Source organism: Anoplopoma fimbria, chromosome 18 (assembly GCF_027596085.1).
Source record: "Anoplopoma fimbria isolate UVic2021 breed Golden Eagle Sablefish chromosome 18, Afim_UVic_2022, whole genome shotgun sequence".
In the NCBI taxonomy this organism is placed as follows: domain Eukaryota; kingdom Metazoa; phylum Chordata; class Actinopteri; order Perciformes; family Anoplopomatidae; genus Anoplopoma; species Anoplopoma fimbria.
Window position 1 is genome coordinate 13643361 of NC_072466.1, and position 17495 is coordinate 13660855.

Here is a 17495-nt window from a genome sequence, read left to right on the forward strand (position 1 = left end):
TGTGATGTCGCAAATGGCTGCCAATTGTCGTAAAAGGCTTCGCTTTCCAGCTAGTTTTCACAGGTCCAGCTACCAGCTAGGTTTTTTCATTTGTGCTGGGTTCTCAAAACGCGACAGTTTATCGATCAGTGGATCAGTTCAGGTATATGTGTTTCAGCTGTCGGCGACCTTAGTTAAGCCCACGTTATCTTGTGTTACATTTAAAGCCATCGATAGGGAGAAAGTATTGTATTGTTAGATATAGCTAACTTAGACAATTGTTATATCCTGATGATTTGTGTCATCTTGTTTCCAGACTCGTATACAAAATACCTAAATAGGGCTGCTAACAGTCATGTTTATATTTATTAATACTTATGTGTTATCAGAGCGTATGACGGCATCTCCAGGTGGCATTTTAAGTCTGTCCAAAACCAAAACATTTTCATTTTACAATTATGTAGAGTAGAGAAAAGCAGAAAAAAAAATCATCACAGTAAAAGAGCAGGTATTACTTGAAAAAAGAAATGATTAATCAAAATTAATTTTCTTTCAATGGATTAGTCAAGTACTCACTTTAGTTTTACAACTAAGCTTATTTCATTTTCTTTAAACGATTTCTTTGTCGTGATTATTTAAGTATTGCATTTTGTTTAAAACAGTCCTCTGTTAAATCATCAAGGGTCTTTCTTCCCATTTCATACATACGTACATCTTTTGTTCTCATGTCTTTTCTCTGCAGACATGGCCTCGGCTCCAGCACAGCAGCCTACCCTCACTGTTGAGCAGACCAGAGGTGAGAAGTACTGATTATATTCTTATAAGTTTACATTCTAGCTCGTATGGTCTTATGTGCCCCATTGCTGACAGTTTCAGCATGTCAAACTGGCGGATGACCCAGGATCTCTGTACTCTACATTTAAACAGAAGCTGAAATCTTTTCTCAGGCTTATCATTAATTATTTTATGTGTGTTTGTGTCTGTGGGGCTCCTTGTTGTCTTTGGATGGTTGGGATTTTTTGCACTTGTAATTTTTATCGAAAAGCACATTCTGTTTACTTGTATTTCCAAGATCATGTCTTTATCTACTACATTAAAAAAAATTAATTGCATCGCAATTACATATACATGTTGTAGAGGCAGAGCAACTTCTTATCTTTTGTTTGTTTCTTCCACAGTGGTACTGAGTGAGGTGATCCAGGCCTTCTCAGCACCAGAAAACACTGCAAGAATGGAGGAGGCCCGAGAAAGTGCCTGCAACGACATGGGCAAGATGTTGCAGCTTGTGCTCCCTGTGGCCACCCAGATTCAGCAAGAGGTTATCAAAGCTTATGGCTTCAACAATGAGGGAGAGGGTAAGCATAAGGCAGCATTTTACATTCAGATATACACACCATACAGATGTACTCTATGCATTGGAGCATTGGACCAGGCAACAGAGTAAACTCTTACATAAATATAATTCATAAATTCAGAGCCAAAGCATCATTCTGTAAAAGGAAATTTTGTACAACCGGATTGAACTTCTAGGAACTCTACAGAGCAGAATGCATCATGCTATTCATTAGAGCTCTGTCATATTGATATAACATTGATGTCAGTATTTTAAACTCCATATTGTTGGGTTTTTTGTAATTGATATATACTAATTTACAACTTCAGAATACTTTATAATGATATGACTATTTATGCAGATATCTCAGTACTGTAGTCATATGACACATTTTTATCACATTGATTGGCTCTGCTCCTCTTTCAGGTGTCCTAAAATTTGCCAGATTGGTGAAGATGTATGAAACCCAGGACCCTGAAATTGCAGCCATGTCAGTTAAACTGAAGTCACTCCTCCTGCCACCACTGTCAACACCACCTATAGGAGGGGCCATTCCCGCTTCATAGGACTTCTTTACATTCATTGGTCAACAGCAAGGTTACTTTCATCTTATTCTTTGGTTCAACACAAACGTACTGTAATTCCAAGATGTTGTCTATCATATACCTTTCCTGAGAAATAATTAGAAAAAACTATAGTTTTAAACTCTATACACTAATAAGTTCAGACAAAGTTGAAACTTGCCTTACCTGCATTAAGGTTTAGAACATTCTTGCAACATTTTTATTAAATTATTGCTTTTAAAATGTTTCAGTATTTATTTGTTACATTCAAATTTTCTTATGTTTTTGAACCTTAAATATTTCCTTCAGTGCTATCTTTTTTTTAAAAATAATTTTGATTATACCATTTTTATATGCTGTCAGATGTATCAAAATGTCATTATTCTGTTATATATTAAAATGTTTTCTGTTAATCTGTGTGGTATTAATAGACAAATGTTGGAAAAGCAACTTCCATATACATAACTTTATTACTGCAATAAGGCATTTGGCAACAACGTAGTTATAGGATTACCATGTTTTTTAAAAATACTGAAGCGCTTACACACATTTACATATACATTTCCTGTAGTGTTTAAGGTTAAAACATTACCGTTCCAAAAAATAAAATCTGAGTTCATGTCTGCTCCCATTTCTTTGTTTTGTGGGTTTTAGGTTTGGGGTTTTTACAGACATGACAACCCTGTAAAACAGCAGAAGTAGTTCATGATAAAACTACTATTATTCAAGATAAATAAAACTTAACAGTAAACCAGATTCTGAAATTATCCCCATAAAAATACAGCTCATATTTACAATAATCATAAAGTGCTCATTCATATTTAAAAGGAAAACCGTGCAAAATCAGTGCACCCAGCACCCAGAAACAAATGTGACAGTGATTGTTGAGCATGTGTTTATAATCTGACAAATATTTGTGTCTTGTGCATTATTACCCAGCAGCTACATGGATTGGAATAGATGGTATGTAGAAAAATAGAAATACTCCAAAGTTTAGTTTCTGTGTGGAGGACATAGTATTGATACATAGAAACAGATCAAAGTTAAATATTGCTGACACATTTTAAATCCTGGCTGTTTTGATTTATTATGAGTAGCACTACTTCTTATGGTGAACAGATTTTCAGTCCTTGAGTCACAATGATGGAAGAGAACCAGCCTGAAGAGCGACACAAGACAAAACCACTTCACATCTCAAAGTGACGAAAAATGCTTTCGACGTAACCCAGGACCTGCTGCCAGTCGGGTCCATCTGGCTTCAGCATCTCCTCTGCTGTCTGTCACACAGTTAACATGTAAAGACAAGATTATAAAACCAGTCGAATTGGCTGGTTTAAGTTGAACAATTTGTAATTTTACAAATGTTTTACGTATTGACTTAAATGTCTCACCAGTGTGGCTATAATTCCGACACTTTCTCCTGTCTTAAAAGCGAGTTCCAGATTTTCCTTCTGCAAAAACATTTGAGTCAGAAGCAGCTTTTACATTATCAGGTGCATATTTTTTTTTACAGAGATACCTTTCAGTCATGAGTACTTGTAAAATAACCCTAAAAAGAAATTCCCAGCACACTGTCAAGCACTTGAACTCACTTTATTAAGAACTTCGTTGTCATTGATAAAGTGAGAACAAGTGATTTTTTTTTTGTTCTTTCACAGTCAGAATTAGTAATCAGACCCACCTGGAATGACTTCTGAAGTACAAGAATTTTGACTTGATCAATAACCTGTATGCCTGTTTTTTACGAGATACTATCAGTATTTGTTTCTGGATACACAATATATTTTTTGTCTCTGTAAAGGCTTTTGAGACTTGTGCTTGAGTGAAAAGTCTTTGTAAATGTAAAAAGTAAAACATATTCTGCTCATGGCATGCGTTTCTTTTGTTTTGAGAATAAACGGCAACAGTTTTACCTTGTCTGCTGGGTTGAGGGTGTCGTATGGGATGTGAGTTGGTAAATATGTGTGATAAACGGCGCAGAACGCCAAGCCGTCATCCCAGCTGCTGCTGAAGTTCGTGATCTCAATATTCTGCCAGAAAACGTACTTGATGAAGACATGATATAACTGGTAAAAATTTATTTTTACCCTGAATTCCCCTAATTTTACAGATTTTGATGAATTTCAAAATATTTCAACATAGTTACAACCTCCTTTCTAACCTTGTAACCTTGGGTACGACTCTGGCACCAGCGCAGCAGAGAGTTTCTTCTGGATCCGCCATGACGCCTCAGCAGAGCACTGAAACCATCCTGAGGTCTGGGAGGGCAAGAAAAGCTTTCAACACAGTTTTAAGAAAAACTTAATTTGTTACTTAACTTTACAGTGCAAAGTAAAACCTCACGTAATGAAATTAAATGGAGATTGTGATTAAATGTGACTTTATGTTTGATTTGACTTAAGGGTCTGTTGAGATGTCAGTATAAAAAAAAAGGCCCTAAAGAGTTAGTTACTTGATGGAATCTGAGCTTTGGTCCTCATCCTGTTTTCCTGCAGAACAAAAATGCAGTCACAGTCATACAACTGTACAATTACCAAACTGTCAAAAATAACAATAAAGCGGTTTGATAGGTTTTAAGCTTACCTGTGTAAAAGCTGGACCAGCTGTCCTGCCGCTGTAAAATGCGGTCCATCCTTCTCCCTTTTGGTGGCTCTTCTTTCTGGAAAGTTAAGAAACGGGTTCTTCATATGCCTAGTGTGATCATACAGTAATATAAATGTTTTCCACCCCCCTAATCACTCAGATACCCATCCATATAATTATAATAGGTTAAATAACATTTAATATCAACACAACGAGTGTGGTACCTTGCATAGCGGTAGTGTTGTGCTTGTGTTCTTTGAGGTCCCATTTTCACTGGAAGAGTCAGTTGCGAGTCGGATACGAGAGAGACTCCTAAAAGACAGTTTTTGCATGTTTTATAACACTGTCTTTTGTTAACGGGGGCAAATGTGTTGTGAGAGTTCATGTAGACTCACCAAGATCTTTCAGACAGCATCACAATCCTCCTTGGATCTCTCCCATCTTTCTTCTTCTCATGTATAGCCAAACTACGAAGGTATCCCTCCGCCACCCCTTTCCCTTTGAGCTGAATGCTCTGTGATCCATTTGCCTCCTCGGGATCATGACCCACAACATGAGTATCCACCTCTTGATTTGTTTCATTCTCCTGCTTTTGCTTTTCAACATTTTTGACTTCAGTGTCGGTTTCAACTTCCCCGGGTTTTTCTTCCACAACTTCCTGTATTTCCTCCCCATTCCCCTCCTCGGAGTCTCTTCGCTCTGCCTGTTCATCACAGTCTGTTTTGTCTTTCACCTTGCAAGCATCCCGCATAGCGTCCAGCCCAGCTCGCTCCAGCTGCCGCTGCAGGGTGAGTTCAGTAAGTTTGCAGCAGACGTTTCTGTGCTCGGCCCTCAGACTCTCCAGCTCTCCCTCCTTCTCCTGCTCTCTGCTGAGGGCCTGTGCCAGCTGCTTCTTGACGGCCCTTTGGCTCTCCTGGAGCAAACCCAGAGCCTGTTCCGACTCGACCCGCAGCCGGTCGGCCACGGACACTGCAACCTGCAGGTCACACTGGAACTGATGCCACTCCAACCTCTCCGTCTGTCATGTAGGACAAAAGAAAGAGAAAAAAATGGAAAATATACCGTGTAATCTGAATTTAAAAGCTGTTGTTCTCGGTATGGCTCTTAAGTGTCCACCAGATAATAAAGCAGAAAGAAACTAGTGAGTTTTAGGACATTTTAAGGGCCTAAGGTTGTCATGGGACTTGCAGCTCCAACTCACCCTCAGTGTCTCCCTAAGTGTGTCCACCTCCTCAACCAGCTCATCCTTCTCTGTTATTAAGCGCCTGAGCAGCTCTGAAAAACAATTTGAACAAAGAAAAGCACACAAGGTTGAGTAAAAATATGTATGACAACCGGATAGGTCATTAGTTTGTTAGTCAAGAGCGACACACTTTCCTAAAATGTTTAATAAAACAAAAAAGGTTTAAAAAGTCAAACATTTTGCCCTGAGAACAGCCTTGACTCTATAGTATAGTTTACAGCTTGTGCTGCTAGCTACTTTCATTAACATTGAGCTAGTTTTAACAGTTGGATACTTTGAAAATCCAGCTTTCTCTTTCTAGTTTCTCAACATTATCAACCGTAGCTTTAAAGTATCTTTAAGAAAAAAATAACAGTGAAGGCGGAGGACCTACCTACTGCTCCTGTGGTTACATCAGTGTTGGGGTTCAGGCCTAGTGAGGTCCTGTAGTGCTCCATCAGACTGAATAAAACCAGGGTCATCTCCTCTCCGACTCTCTCTGCTGCAGCCTGCGGCTCCAGTCCACTATCCCCCTCCTGCCAGCTCTGCTCTGAAGGCGATCCTCTGGATAGAGGCAGGGAGGCCAGGCTGACCGGGCTGCCCGCTGCCCTCCCTTGCCTCACTGCTGCATTGCTCACATTTGTCTCTGAGGTGCCGCTGTCTATGCTTATCACAGCCCATTCTGTGGGAGCAGACAGTTTCTGTGTCCATTCTGCGTGTGGAGAGGCAATGGAGGGGGTGCTGGTGCCGGTTGGTGATGGCGTCTGTGCCTTACTGGAGGAAGCTGCAGAGGATGAGGCCATGGCAGTCAGCTCTCCCTCTGAGGGCGTGGTAGGAGGCGTGTGGAAGAAATCTAAAGGAGAAACTAAGAGGGGGGAAATGTGAAACTGATGGAGAGCAAAACAAAATGAGCATCAGAGAGATAAAGGAGAATAATATGACTCCCTGAGCCTTACCCAAACATCTAATAGAAGAAAAATGTGCTGAATGCAAAGCCCCCCTCTTCTTTTACTTGATGCAGATTTAAGCACTGCTCCCTTATTTACTGTCCTGGTCTGACTGATGCAGCAAAAAGCCTCTGCTGCCAATGTCTTGGCAACACACTGTTCCCCCATGTGGCAAGATCCAGAAGGAGAGGAGATTTTACCCTGCCCCACAATCTAACAGCTACCGTTAGTGCCACCACAAGGTGATAACATCCATCATCATTTTTTTTTAGCAGTTTAGCTTTTTGTGTCTTTTGATAGATCTTAAGCGTCACCGGTCACTGAAAAATAATGTTAGAGCTTTGTGATTTCTCTATGATGCTTACAGTATGCCGTTTATGGTGTGCGTTGGTTATAAAGGATTACAGCACACTACAGGATTCTACACCTCCTTCGACTCAGATATTTTCATGCTTCCCCTCCTTGCCCTTGTGTTTATGCTGCAGGATTCTGCAGACTCATCATTTCCTTGGCAGCGGCATGATGTAGTCTGCTCGGCTACAGCAGGGGAGCTATTCTCATCCTCTAGCCTGAGCCTACTTCCTGCATACTGACAGCCAAGAGAGGGAAACATAGACCAGCATTTTAAACAGCTGTAAGTGAGAATTAAACTGAGCGACTGAATGTCTTAAGGAAGTAAACAGTGCAGGACTGCACAGGGCAATTGCACACATGCAACACCTCTACAGCAGCCCCACATTGTAATTTAGCCTTAAATACATTTACCCAAAAATGTAACATTTGGGCTTTGTCATATGAGTATTATTATTCCTGGTTTAGTGGCATACTTAAGTTCAGAACATGCTTTTTGCTACCATTGCACTACATGAGTGTGTTTTGGGTAAACAAACAAAAGGATATGATGGTCTTTCAATTTTTTGTTTCAAATTTGGGGGATGTAATGAAACATCACTGCGCTCACCCTTTTTTTGTGCTAAAGCCAGTAAAGTTTGCTGTTCCAACTGAAATTCACTGTTTCACGCAATAGTGTTTTGAACTTTCATTAGTAAGAATGTGTGTTTTCTGCATTTTATTGTTTTGTATTGCAGAACAGTAACAAACACAATGTTTCAGCTGATGCCTTTCTCGGTGTAAAGGCTACTGCTACTCTTTAGCGACACAAAAGAATACAAACTTTTTTTTGTTACGATTGCAAATCAGTTTATTCTCACTTTTTGTCCTGGAGCCAGGAAGACAATAGCCTAAAACTAGTCTGTTTTACAGTATAATGACCAGAAGAAGTGTGGGGAAAACTGCCCAGGCTCTACTAAAAAAACAACAGTGTTCTTAATCCCCTATACTCTAAAAAGATTTTGTGTTTGTGTTGATCGCTTCTGTCATCAAGTACCTGTAGTGCCATGGCTGTCTCTGCCAGTCTGGTTACCCATGATCCAGCTGGGGTGAGTATCTGGATAGGCTACCTCAGTGTCCTTCACTGCGTCCTCTGTTTTGTGAGGCCCACTGCTGTCTGGATGGGAGGGAATAAATATAAATCTTTTATGAGAATGACTCACGACTGAACTCTTGATTAGCAGAATGAAATGAGAGCAACATGTCAAAAAAGAGCTTTACAAGGACTTTGCTAGAGGCATGTTTAGTGCAGGATTGGGTCAGGAAGCCAAAACATTCCCCTAACATGACAAAGGGGTTCTACAAGATTATTGTCTCACAAAACACATCAATGTCTTTTGGAAAATACATCAGTCAGTGTGACACCTGCCTGCAGTTTTTCTTGGCCACCTCCCAATAGCTAAGAATTCAAAGCTGCAATTATACAGCTTTAAACATACATTTGTTGCAGAAGCAATTCAAATATGTGTTGTTATTCAACAAAGAGCTACAAACGTGTTAAAACAATAACATTCTTTCTAACAAGGCACCTCTGCAGTGTTGTGGAGTTCACTTTACGAATTATTAATCAAACTCTATTTGATCATCTAGCGATTTAAGGTTGCTGTGATTATCGAAATAAAAACAAGGCTACATTAAACGGCAAAACTAACCTAAGTTACATGTTATTGTTAACCCCAGTGGAATTTCGCATGCAAGTGATTTAGTTTTGGGCATCAATGAGTCACAATGCTAACTGTTGGCCTCCGCAGATTATTTTAACTGAGTATTGTGTTATTAAGCTACAACTCTAAAACCAGGGAGTTTGTTATCAAATCAAGCTGTTGCTAAGTTAATTGTATGCCGTATTAACAATGAACACCTATCGATTTATAAAATACCTTCAACATTTGCTGTGCCACATACGGACGTTTCTAAGGAGCCACGCAAAATTAAACTGCCCGATTTGTGAATGAAGTTTGGAGTCATGCTTTTTCCACCAACAAAATATATATTAAAAAACAACAAAAACAACAACAACCAAGGACACTGCAAACACCATTACCCTCCAGTTACATCCATCCTACCTGGACCCCGTCCAGTTTTGTCCCCGGTTTGCTGCGTCCCGTTTCCCAAATCTACCGGAGGACAATGTTCGAGTTGCTTACAATGATATTTTCCTGATATCCCATGTTCACCACACAGCCACCATCTATAACTTAGGTCCAATTCCCAATAATATCCAACCCCGCTTCGCCTTTAAATCCAATGCGACAAAAAGAGAAGGAGGCAGAAACAAACTGGTTCCGCAGCAGCTGCACGTTGGATCGAAGACATGAATGTTGTTAATGGCATCATTGAAAGCGATGTTTGAAGATGTTTTTAACACAAACTAACGCTGCGAAACCCTAAACAGTGTGACGCAGGCCTAGGCTATATTAAATATTATATTCTGCTGCTGTGAATACAAGCGGTGGGGAAACATCGCAGGGAGGCAGTTACACCTGCTGGCGGCTAATTACCTTTAAATGCACGTGTGGTGTCACGCAGGTAATAGGCTGCAGCTCCACCCGTCTGGAGGTGGTCATAGCTCACAAGATGTGAAAGGAAAACAGGCAAACAGCTCAAGTAATATTTATATGTATCATATATATATACATAAATAAACATATATATATATAATGTAAATACAAACAAAATAAACAATATTACAAAACATATTCCAATTTAAATTGATGCAGTGAAAACGACTTTGTCAAACACTATAATGTTTGTTTCAGCAAGTTGGAGAGAGCTGGACCTAGTCCTGGTTTAAACATTTCAGCACAATGAAGAGGAATCGCGTGAGTGTCTCGATTATCATGTAGTTTTTAATTATAATGTGGATTACGTTTGAAGGTTTCAGGACCATGGACAGAGCACAGTGAAGAAGACTGTCTCTGGCGCCCTCCAGTGACGAAACTCAGTACTGACAGGAATAATGATAAAGGCAATAACATCTGGATTTATTGTTTCATTTTTTTTTTTCAAATAAAGTACAATAAACATCAAGTCATTACCAAATCAATATTTTATTTTCAATTGTTTTCCCCAAATTGATATCAAATAGTTGTAGTAATTCATACCATTTAGTGCAGTAACTTGTTTAAAGGCCGAATGAAGTTACTTTGTTTAAGTATGCATTGTGAAGCTTCACAAATATTATATCACAAAAAGTTTTTTCGTAACTCTTTGGCAGTATTCCCTATGGGTCTATAGGGAGTAGTGTCACAGGAGTTTTTGTGGATAAGAAACAACACTTGATAACACTTGAAAACGTGTTTATAATCATTATTGCCGTTTTTCAACACATGCTGCAGTGTCTCAGGATTTTGATTTTGTTTATACCACTTTCCAGACATCCACAATCTTTTTCCCTTAATATAACTAAAACTTTATATGTGTTTTCTTGTTGCCAAGGTTATGTTATCAATATGTGGGCAGATTGATTTACACTTTGTCAAATATATTTGTCTCAGCTGTCTGAGCAAAGGTTAAGAGGTGCAGGCAGTTTTTTGCTTGTGGTTGTTTTCTGCACTTTACCCACATGATTTCTCAGTGACCTCTTGCTCCTGTACACAACACTGCAGTTTTTTGGCATCAGAAATCAATCTCACACTAATCCCACTCACTTGAATTACCATACATATGGTATCCAAGCTTAAGGCACTTTGAAACAAAATGATCAACATTATTAGGGTGCGTAGGAGAAGGAACCTGCTAGTCTGTTTACTTTTATTCCTTGTTCTGCTGTAAGGCACTTTCTAACCCAGTTAATGAAAAGTACACCTTAAATAAATTTAGAATGTTTAATATTGAATAATAAGGAAAATTAAATAAACTGGATAAAATGATTTGAAAATTCTGTTACTAGGATTTGTTTTGACTGAAAATATGTGTAGTAAACTAATATACGTGCTATATTTTAATATTTACTACATTTGATTTATAGCTGTCATAAAGTAGATCATGCTTTGTTTTACCTCTTATTCACCAGCAATTCAACCACTATTCACTTTGAATTACGTACGTCATGCTTAGCCTATCTAATGGAAGCTGCCATCGCTTAAATTGAATGTTTTTTTACATTTGAAGAGATTTCTGTTTCAATTTGTGTTCTAGGTTCTTGAAAAGTTACGTGTTACAATATGTCTACTTTAATTATTATTTATCATAATAATAATAACAATAACAACAAATATATTATTATTATTATAAATACAAGTGAGCTACTGTATGTGCAGACGTAAAAATGGCGTCTGATATTGGCTGCCTTCTTGAGCGGAGCTGTGCTATCAGTGACCAAAACAACATCAGTGCTTAATAATAATTCATCTCCAGAGAATGAAGTCTGCAGCTGCATCAGGACTTGCGTCGGACAAGAAACAACATACAAGCCGCCGTCATCATGGGAAACTACGGCCGCTCTGCCACAGATGTTTCTAACGAACCTGACGATGAACATTTTCACGGATACCAGGAGACATGATCGTCTCTCACACATTTACCGCCCGTTTACTATCGAAGAAGAAGAAGTGACCTTCTCTGAAGAGGAAGATGTCAGCGCTGAAAAAGGTAGGAAGAAAGGATTCGCCGTGTCGTGTTTGTGCATGAACCGAACCTGCAGCGAAGTCTGTTGTTGTTATTGATGTTTGATTTTTTTTCTCAAGAAGCGCTCCTCTACATCAGGTCTGATGGAGGTTTGGGGCTTTGGGCCAGGTGAAGCCAGCGTGTCGCACTTTGTCACATAGAAAAAGTGTAAAAGGCCAGAAAGTTCTGCTGCGCATGAATGAGTCACTCACTGAATGATTCTTTGCACTTGTCAGGGTGTTTCCTTAACTGATTAATCAATACCACTGAATGATGCATGATGTATCTGTGAGGTGTTGTGAGAGTTAGAGTAGGGCCTACATGTGTTTGGAGGTGGAGGGAGGGTGTAGGATGCCATTGAAGCCATTGTGAATGGAGGGGACCTACAGCTTCTCCCTCGAGTTTCTTCTGTCTGTAAATGCCCACACATTCCCATTGTGCTGCTCCCCTCCACTCAGTCAATGTGTGTGTATATGTATCTATGTGTGTGTGTGTGTGTGTGTGTGTCTGTGTGTATTTGCCTGGAGTGACTCAGCTGTATTGTACTATATCTGTCATCCATCTTTTCATTTGTCACAGGTGTTACCATGGCTACTACAGACTCACTGCTGTCTTTTCTTTGAGAAGGACTCAGGTAAGAGGTGGGAGGGGCAATTATGTCAAACATAATGAGGAGAAGTCATTCACTTTGATAAAAAGCTACATCTATTCAATGTTGCATAATGGCTTTATAGTTGCATGGATCTGAAGGAATGAGAGTTATGATGGCAACTCCTTTGTTCTTTTCCAGAGATGAGTTTTCACGAGTAGGATGAGACCATTGTGGCCTGTTGTAGATGGTGTTTGGTATCAGTGTTTGTCTGGTGATATTCTATATTTTCCATATTGTCAAATATACCATAAAAAGACAAAATTGATCATGCTAAGTTATGCCTTTGTAGCCAAAGCCTGCTATATATCATTGCTAAGTGTTATAGACCTACATTTTGGTCCAGAAACTATTAAAACCCTTTTCAATGAGCAACACTGTTGAACTTAATGAAAGGGTCCTTCATTACAATGAACAAAGGCTCTGTAATAGTACAGAAAACATCTGTTTTCTGAAATGAACCAGTGTACTCATAAGCCTGGGAGCCAGATAAAATGCTGAATGAAGATTTTTTTTGAAGATCTATATCCCAACATCAGTGTAGGGGAATCTATCCAAAATGTAGTTATTGATGCAGACCTTTCTACACCCTATGTCTTTCCAATACTTCCCAGAAGTCAAAAAGTATAAAAAAAACCGACTCCGACTGGTTTTGGCCCCTTCTTAATTTCACTTGTCAACAATAATAAAAATATAGAATGCTAAAATTATACTTAAGATGTGTTTCAAACTGTAACTTAAACTTGCATTCAGGTTTTTTGGGGGGAGGCTTGTGGGCAGCACAACAAACTGTAACCACAAAATTGGAATATTATCAAGCTATAAAGTTGATCAGGCCAACATGTTAGCAGACAGTTGCCTACTTCCACATCCAACAGACATGGAGATACGTCAGCATTCCTTTGGAGTTGTGTTTGCGTCCACCTGATGAACGTAATATTTACTCATCTTTTAGTTCTCCCCATCAACTAAATATTTGTCTCTTTAGTCGCAAAATTCTCCACTATGTTGATCAGCTAGGTGCTAACTTTGTCTGCCGTTTGGTGCTGAGCAGGAAGTGTGCTGGAGGCCTATCAGAGTTTTCTTCACTGTAAACTGCTGCCTATTGAGGCTGTAAACTACGCTGATAAGAGCAGTGAGTCGGAACCAAAACAGTCAAGTTGCGGCTTCTAACAATGACGTCAAAAATGTTAAAATGCTCCACTCATAGATTTGAAGAAAACTGCGTGATTGGGTTTGTCACTATAAACGACAACGTTCACATACGCATAGTCATTCCATCCATTGATAATACAGATATATTGATTGGTACAGCTTTTATACTTCAGTGCAATTCAACAATCCTATGGATAAGCAGATTGTTAACGCCGTGCTTTTACAATGACAACGATCGATTCCCGCTTTCCTTTGTGTGTGCTGTGTAAATTACACATGATCTGACAGATGAGATGTTTCTCTACCATCTAGCCTGGTGTATGATGGGAAAGGTTTGAACCTATAACTAATAAAAGACAGTTTAAGGCAACAAATCAACTGTAAAAAAAGTGAGATGGAGGTGTTAGTTGTTGTGATGTGTGGAGAATGTGGGCATAGAGCATAAAGGAGATAGTGGTAAATTAGGTAAAATCTGCATAATCCTTTTCTCTGCAGAGGTCAGAGCTCTGAGAACCATCCAAGGAAAAAGCACTGCAGGGGTCCGCTGCCTTTCTCTTGGCATTTTTTGGGCATCGTAGATGATCAAATGCTGGCTTACATCAGCAAAAACATCAAATGCTATCACTTTCACTGTGATGCTTTTGAAGCCAAAGGCAAAGACGGAATCATGAAAGAGTAACCATAAAATAAGTACATTTTTTATTTACTTGGTTATAAATACCACAAACTGAGACCAAAACAAGCATTCTAAAGATTAAAGGGACATGAGAATAGCACTTGTGTGTTGCTAAAAGCATGTTGGTGAATATAATTCACCAAAGAGCAAACATTTTGAGGTCATGTTGGCTATTTTTACGCTGAAGCTTTACCTTTTTGTTCTGCCCATTAATGTCTCAGGGACATTTTGCACATTTAGCTCCGGCATTAATCGTTACCTTGTGCCTGTAATGCAGCAGTGTCATCCTAAATCATAACACCATTCTTAGATAAAGGCTGTGGGATCTCAACTTTGACAGCATTTATTCAAACAATGATCATACAGTATATGTGTTAATCACATTCTCAAAATGTCTTTTATAGGACATTAGGAATTACAAATAGGCTGACGTTGGAGTTTTAGCACACATCAGAGATTATCTGTGAGTTAATCGTGTGTAGGGTCCTTCTGTGTCTTTACAGTCTTTGTCAGCACAAAGTTTCCAGATGAAGTGAACGTGGATAAGGGAACATCTCCGCTTGTTTGATGTGCATAACCTAAAGAATTGTTCTGGGTTTTTTCTTCTTCTTTATCAGCCATCCGGAGAACTTGCTCTTGATCATACCTTGCTCATCATTTTCTCAAGGTTGAGGCAGAATGTTAATGAGTGCGTGGACTGGATGATTTTAAGGGATATAAAGCAAGCAGGAGAAGTGATGCTGTTTATCACTTTGAGTTTAAGCTTTAAAAATGAGCATTTATAATTTTTTTTGCTTCTATTGGTTTTAATCTAAAACTATGGCACAAATGTGTAAATAGTTACATTTCAGAAAGAACTTCAGGTAAGTTTTACACCACTAGGTGGGACTGTTTACTTGATAACATGTAAAAAATGCTGCTATGTTGCTGTTCAAAAACTGACCATTTCAGTATTTCCATTTGAGATTGTGTGCTGTGTTATCTTGCAAAAATAAATTTACCAAGTAGGCTCTGTTTTGCTGCTCAATAGGTTGTGTCAGCAGCAGTGCAACAGTACATTTGTTAGCACTAAAAGCAGAAGAATCACCAGATCACAAATATGGCATTGTGTATCTCTGCTGTTAGAAATGTTCTCATTAAAATGAAAAGCTTTAAATAACAAATCTTTTTATAGTAATTTCTCATGTATTTACAAATAAACATATCCATAGAATTTTTTTAATTATTCTTTTAGACTGTGCAGTTTTTAACTGCTTTCGTTGAAAGCAGCTTTTTTTTTTAAATGAAGCATGGTACCCATTAAGATCTGAAGGGGGTCGACAAAATAACAATGGGATTTCTAACAATATACTGTGATTAATGACCTAATGAGGACCAGTATCAGTCTACTTTGATTTGCTGTCAGTCTGCATGCACTGTATGTAGTAGAATGATAGAAAACCACCAGTTCTTTAAGGTGTAGATCTGCTGGTTGGCGAGACTATGGTGGTGACCATCCATCACAACCCTTTAACAGTTGTCAACAGACGGTAGATGGTTGAAAACCTTTGTCTATTTCCAAACAGTCACCATCACAGAAGAAGTTTAAAAGCTCCGTCATAGACAAGGTGTTTCATTGTTTTGTTAGCTTTGTTTTTAAGCCCCTTCCTTTCCATCTGGATCAGCTATTGCTGATGAGTCTCTTTTTCATCTAGTTAAGGATCGCTGTAGGAGCTATTTATAGGATATTACTATTTAGTTATTTTATGCATAAGTAATGTTTAATTATTCTAGATGTTTGCTTATTTAGGTTAGATTGTTTGATTTATTAAGATAGCTTTTCTATTGATGGTCATTCATTTAGTTTAATAATGTTTTTGTTGTTGTTTAGTATACTTAGTTTTGGGTTTGGTAATTTGTTTTGAATTGGGTAACACTGTGGGGACCTGCAGTTACATATAGGAGTAGGCAGGTATAGGACCAGCATGCACCGAGGTGGGCCTATAGTTTTTTACCAGCGCATGAGAGTCAGCGACAGGATTTCCTGTGTTCTTTTGTTTGTTTGCTTGTTTTGTTGGACCAAATAAATCATCAGCAACACGGAATTCTGTTTGGACATTAACCTCTTTGCCTGCGTAAACCACAAACCCATGGTGCGTCAGTGGCCCTTTGATTTAAGTTTGTTTTAGGATTTTTCGGACAATTGGCCACTACAATCGCTAATATTTCTCTTGAGTAGCACCTCTGCTCCTTCAGAATACCAATAAGTCTTACTTTGGGCCTTAAATCATCATGATCCTCTCTCAAATTGTCTCTCTACCTTAGAAACTGTACTGTGCTGTAGGACAGAGAAGAGGCTGGGGAAGGTGGGAGGAGGTGAGGAGAAAGTGAGGGCTAGTGTTGCTGTAACGGCTGGTGAAAGTTGCAGTTCGAGTTTGGGTAAGAGGTCGTCTCAGGACTATGAAAGACAGGACAGTGTTCAAGTCTCATATTGTAATTTGCTTGTATCTGGTGCAGACGAAGTGGAAAGTTCAGTTTCGGCTTTCTTTCTGTTGTTCCGTTTTGTGTAACTTTATGCATGGATAGTATGCCATTTAAACACCTGCACATGGCCCAAAAAACGTGTCTGATCTTCGGTGACGTCAGCAGGGTCCTGACAAGACCAGGGAACGACTCCCTCCCTTTCAGTCGGAGCAGTGATTTCATCACAGGGAGAGGTTGGCAGAGGCTTTATTGAGCTTGACGTTTTATCACCAAGAGCACCAGACGTATGACCACATGCACCAGTCAGTACGAGGACACAGAGCAGCAAAAGTGAGAGCCAAATAACATGGCAACATGTTGTTGACGCGTTATAAACCCCCTCGAGAGGGAAAATGAGTGTGAGGCAAAGGCACGTAGGGAGACAGAGATGCTTAAACCCAGAGGGGAAGAGGGACAGCATGAGTGTGCATGCTGATGGGGATAGGAGCGTGTTGAGCTACAGAGCTGCAGAATCCTGAATCCAGCATATGGAGACTCCGTGTCCTTGTTTTGTGGCGATCTTTGGGAGCAACATGCAGCTCGCGCCGCTGCCTCGTACTGCTGCAGTGGAGGAGTAAATGCGGAGCCCAACACTGCTCCAGGTGATCCACAGCAGCCCAGCCTGGCAGACTGCTCCCTCCTTAGCCTTCCCTCTCCTCCTCCTTCTCCTCCTCCTCCTCTTCCTCCTCCACCTCTTCCTCCACCTCCTCTTCCTCCTCCTCTGTCAGTGCTCCATTCTTTTGAGGGCTTTGAAAAAAATAAGAAGAAAGGAACAGAAAAACAGAGGAGAAATCCTGCTTTCCCCCTCCGGTCTCAGATGTGAAACACCTCTGCATGACTGTCTTCCCTCTCATCGTGTGAAGACGCACCGCATATGTGCTCCAATGT

General features: G+C 39.5%; 3 protein-coding genes across 4 annotated transcripts in view; 2 read left to right on the plus strand and 1 right to left on the minus strand.

Moving 5' to 3' along the window:
• The first annotated feature begins 37 nt into the window (after nt 1-37).
• Nucleotides 38-1889, plus strand: grcc10 (gene rich cluster, C10 gene). 2 transcript variants are annotated; one of them, XM_054618750.1, is made up of 4 exons: nt 38-142; nt 722-775; nt 1158-1334; nt 1739-1889. In XM_054618750.1, exons 2-4 carry the CDS (start codon nt 724-726, stop codon nt 1876-1878), a joined length of 369 nt encoding a protein of 122 aa, XP_054474725.1. In that variant the 5' UTR covers nt 38-142; nt 722-723; the 3' UTR covers nt 1879-1889. The 2 variants fall into 2 exon arrangements, with proteins under 2 accessions (XP_054474725.1, XP_054474726.1); XM_054618751.1 differs by lacking the exon at nt 38-142 and adding an exon at nt 174-487.
• A 1157-nt stretch (nt 1890-3046) lies between these two features.
• LOC129107592 (cytospin-A-like) lies at nt 3047-11442 on the minus strand. The gene is made up of 13 exons (XM_054619091.1): nt 11430-11442; nt 9084-9134; nt 8015-8134; nt 6075-6545; nt 5660-5733; nt 4854-5476; nt 4683-4770; nt 4459-4534; nt 4328-4364; nt 4037-4133; nt 3789-3905; nt 3267-3326; nt 3047-3152 (listed from the first exon to the last, which is right to left on the minus strand). Exons 1-13 carry the CDS (start codon nt 11440-11442, stop codon nt 3063-3065), a joined length of 1917 nt encoding a protein of 638 aa, XP_054475066.1. The 3' UTR covers nt 3047-3062.
• Nucleotides 11443-11492: 50 nt separating this feature from the next.
• Nucleotides 11493-17495, plus strand: part of LOC129106954 (disks large-associated protein 2-like) — an 82893-nt gene continuing 76890 nt past the window's right edge. Inside the window, exon 1 of the mRNA XM_054618247.1 lies at nt 11493-11610. Coding sequence (XP_054474222.1) covers nt 11493-11610 — 118 coding nt within the window. The remainder of the gene's footprint in view (nt 11611-17495) is intronic.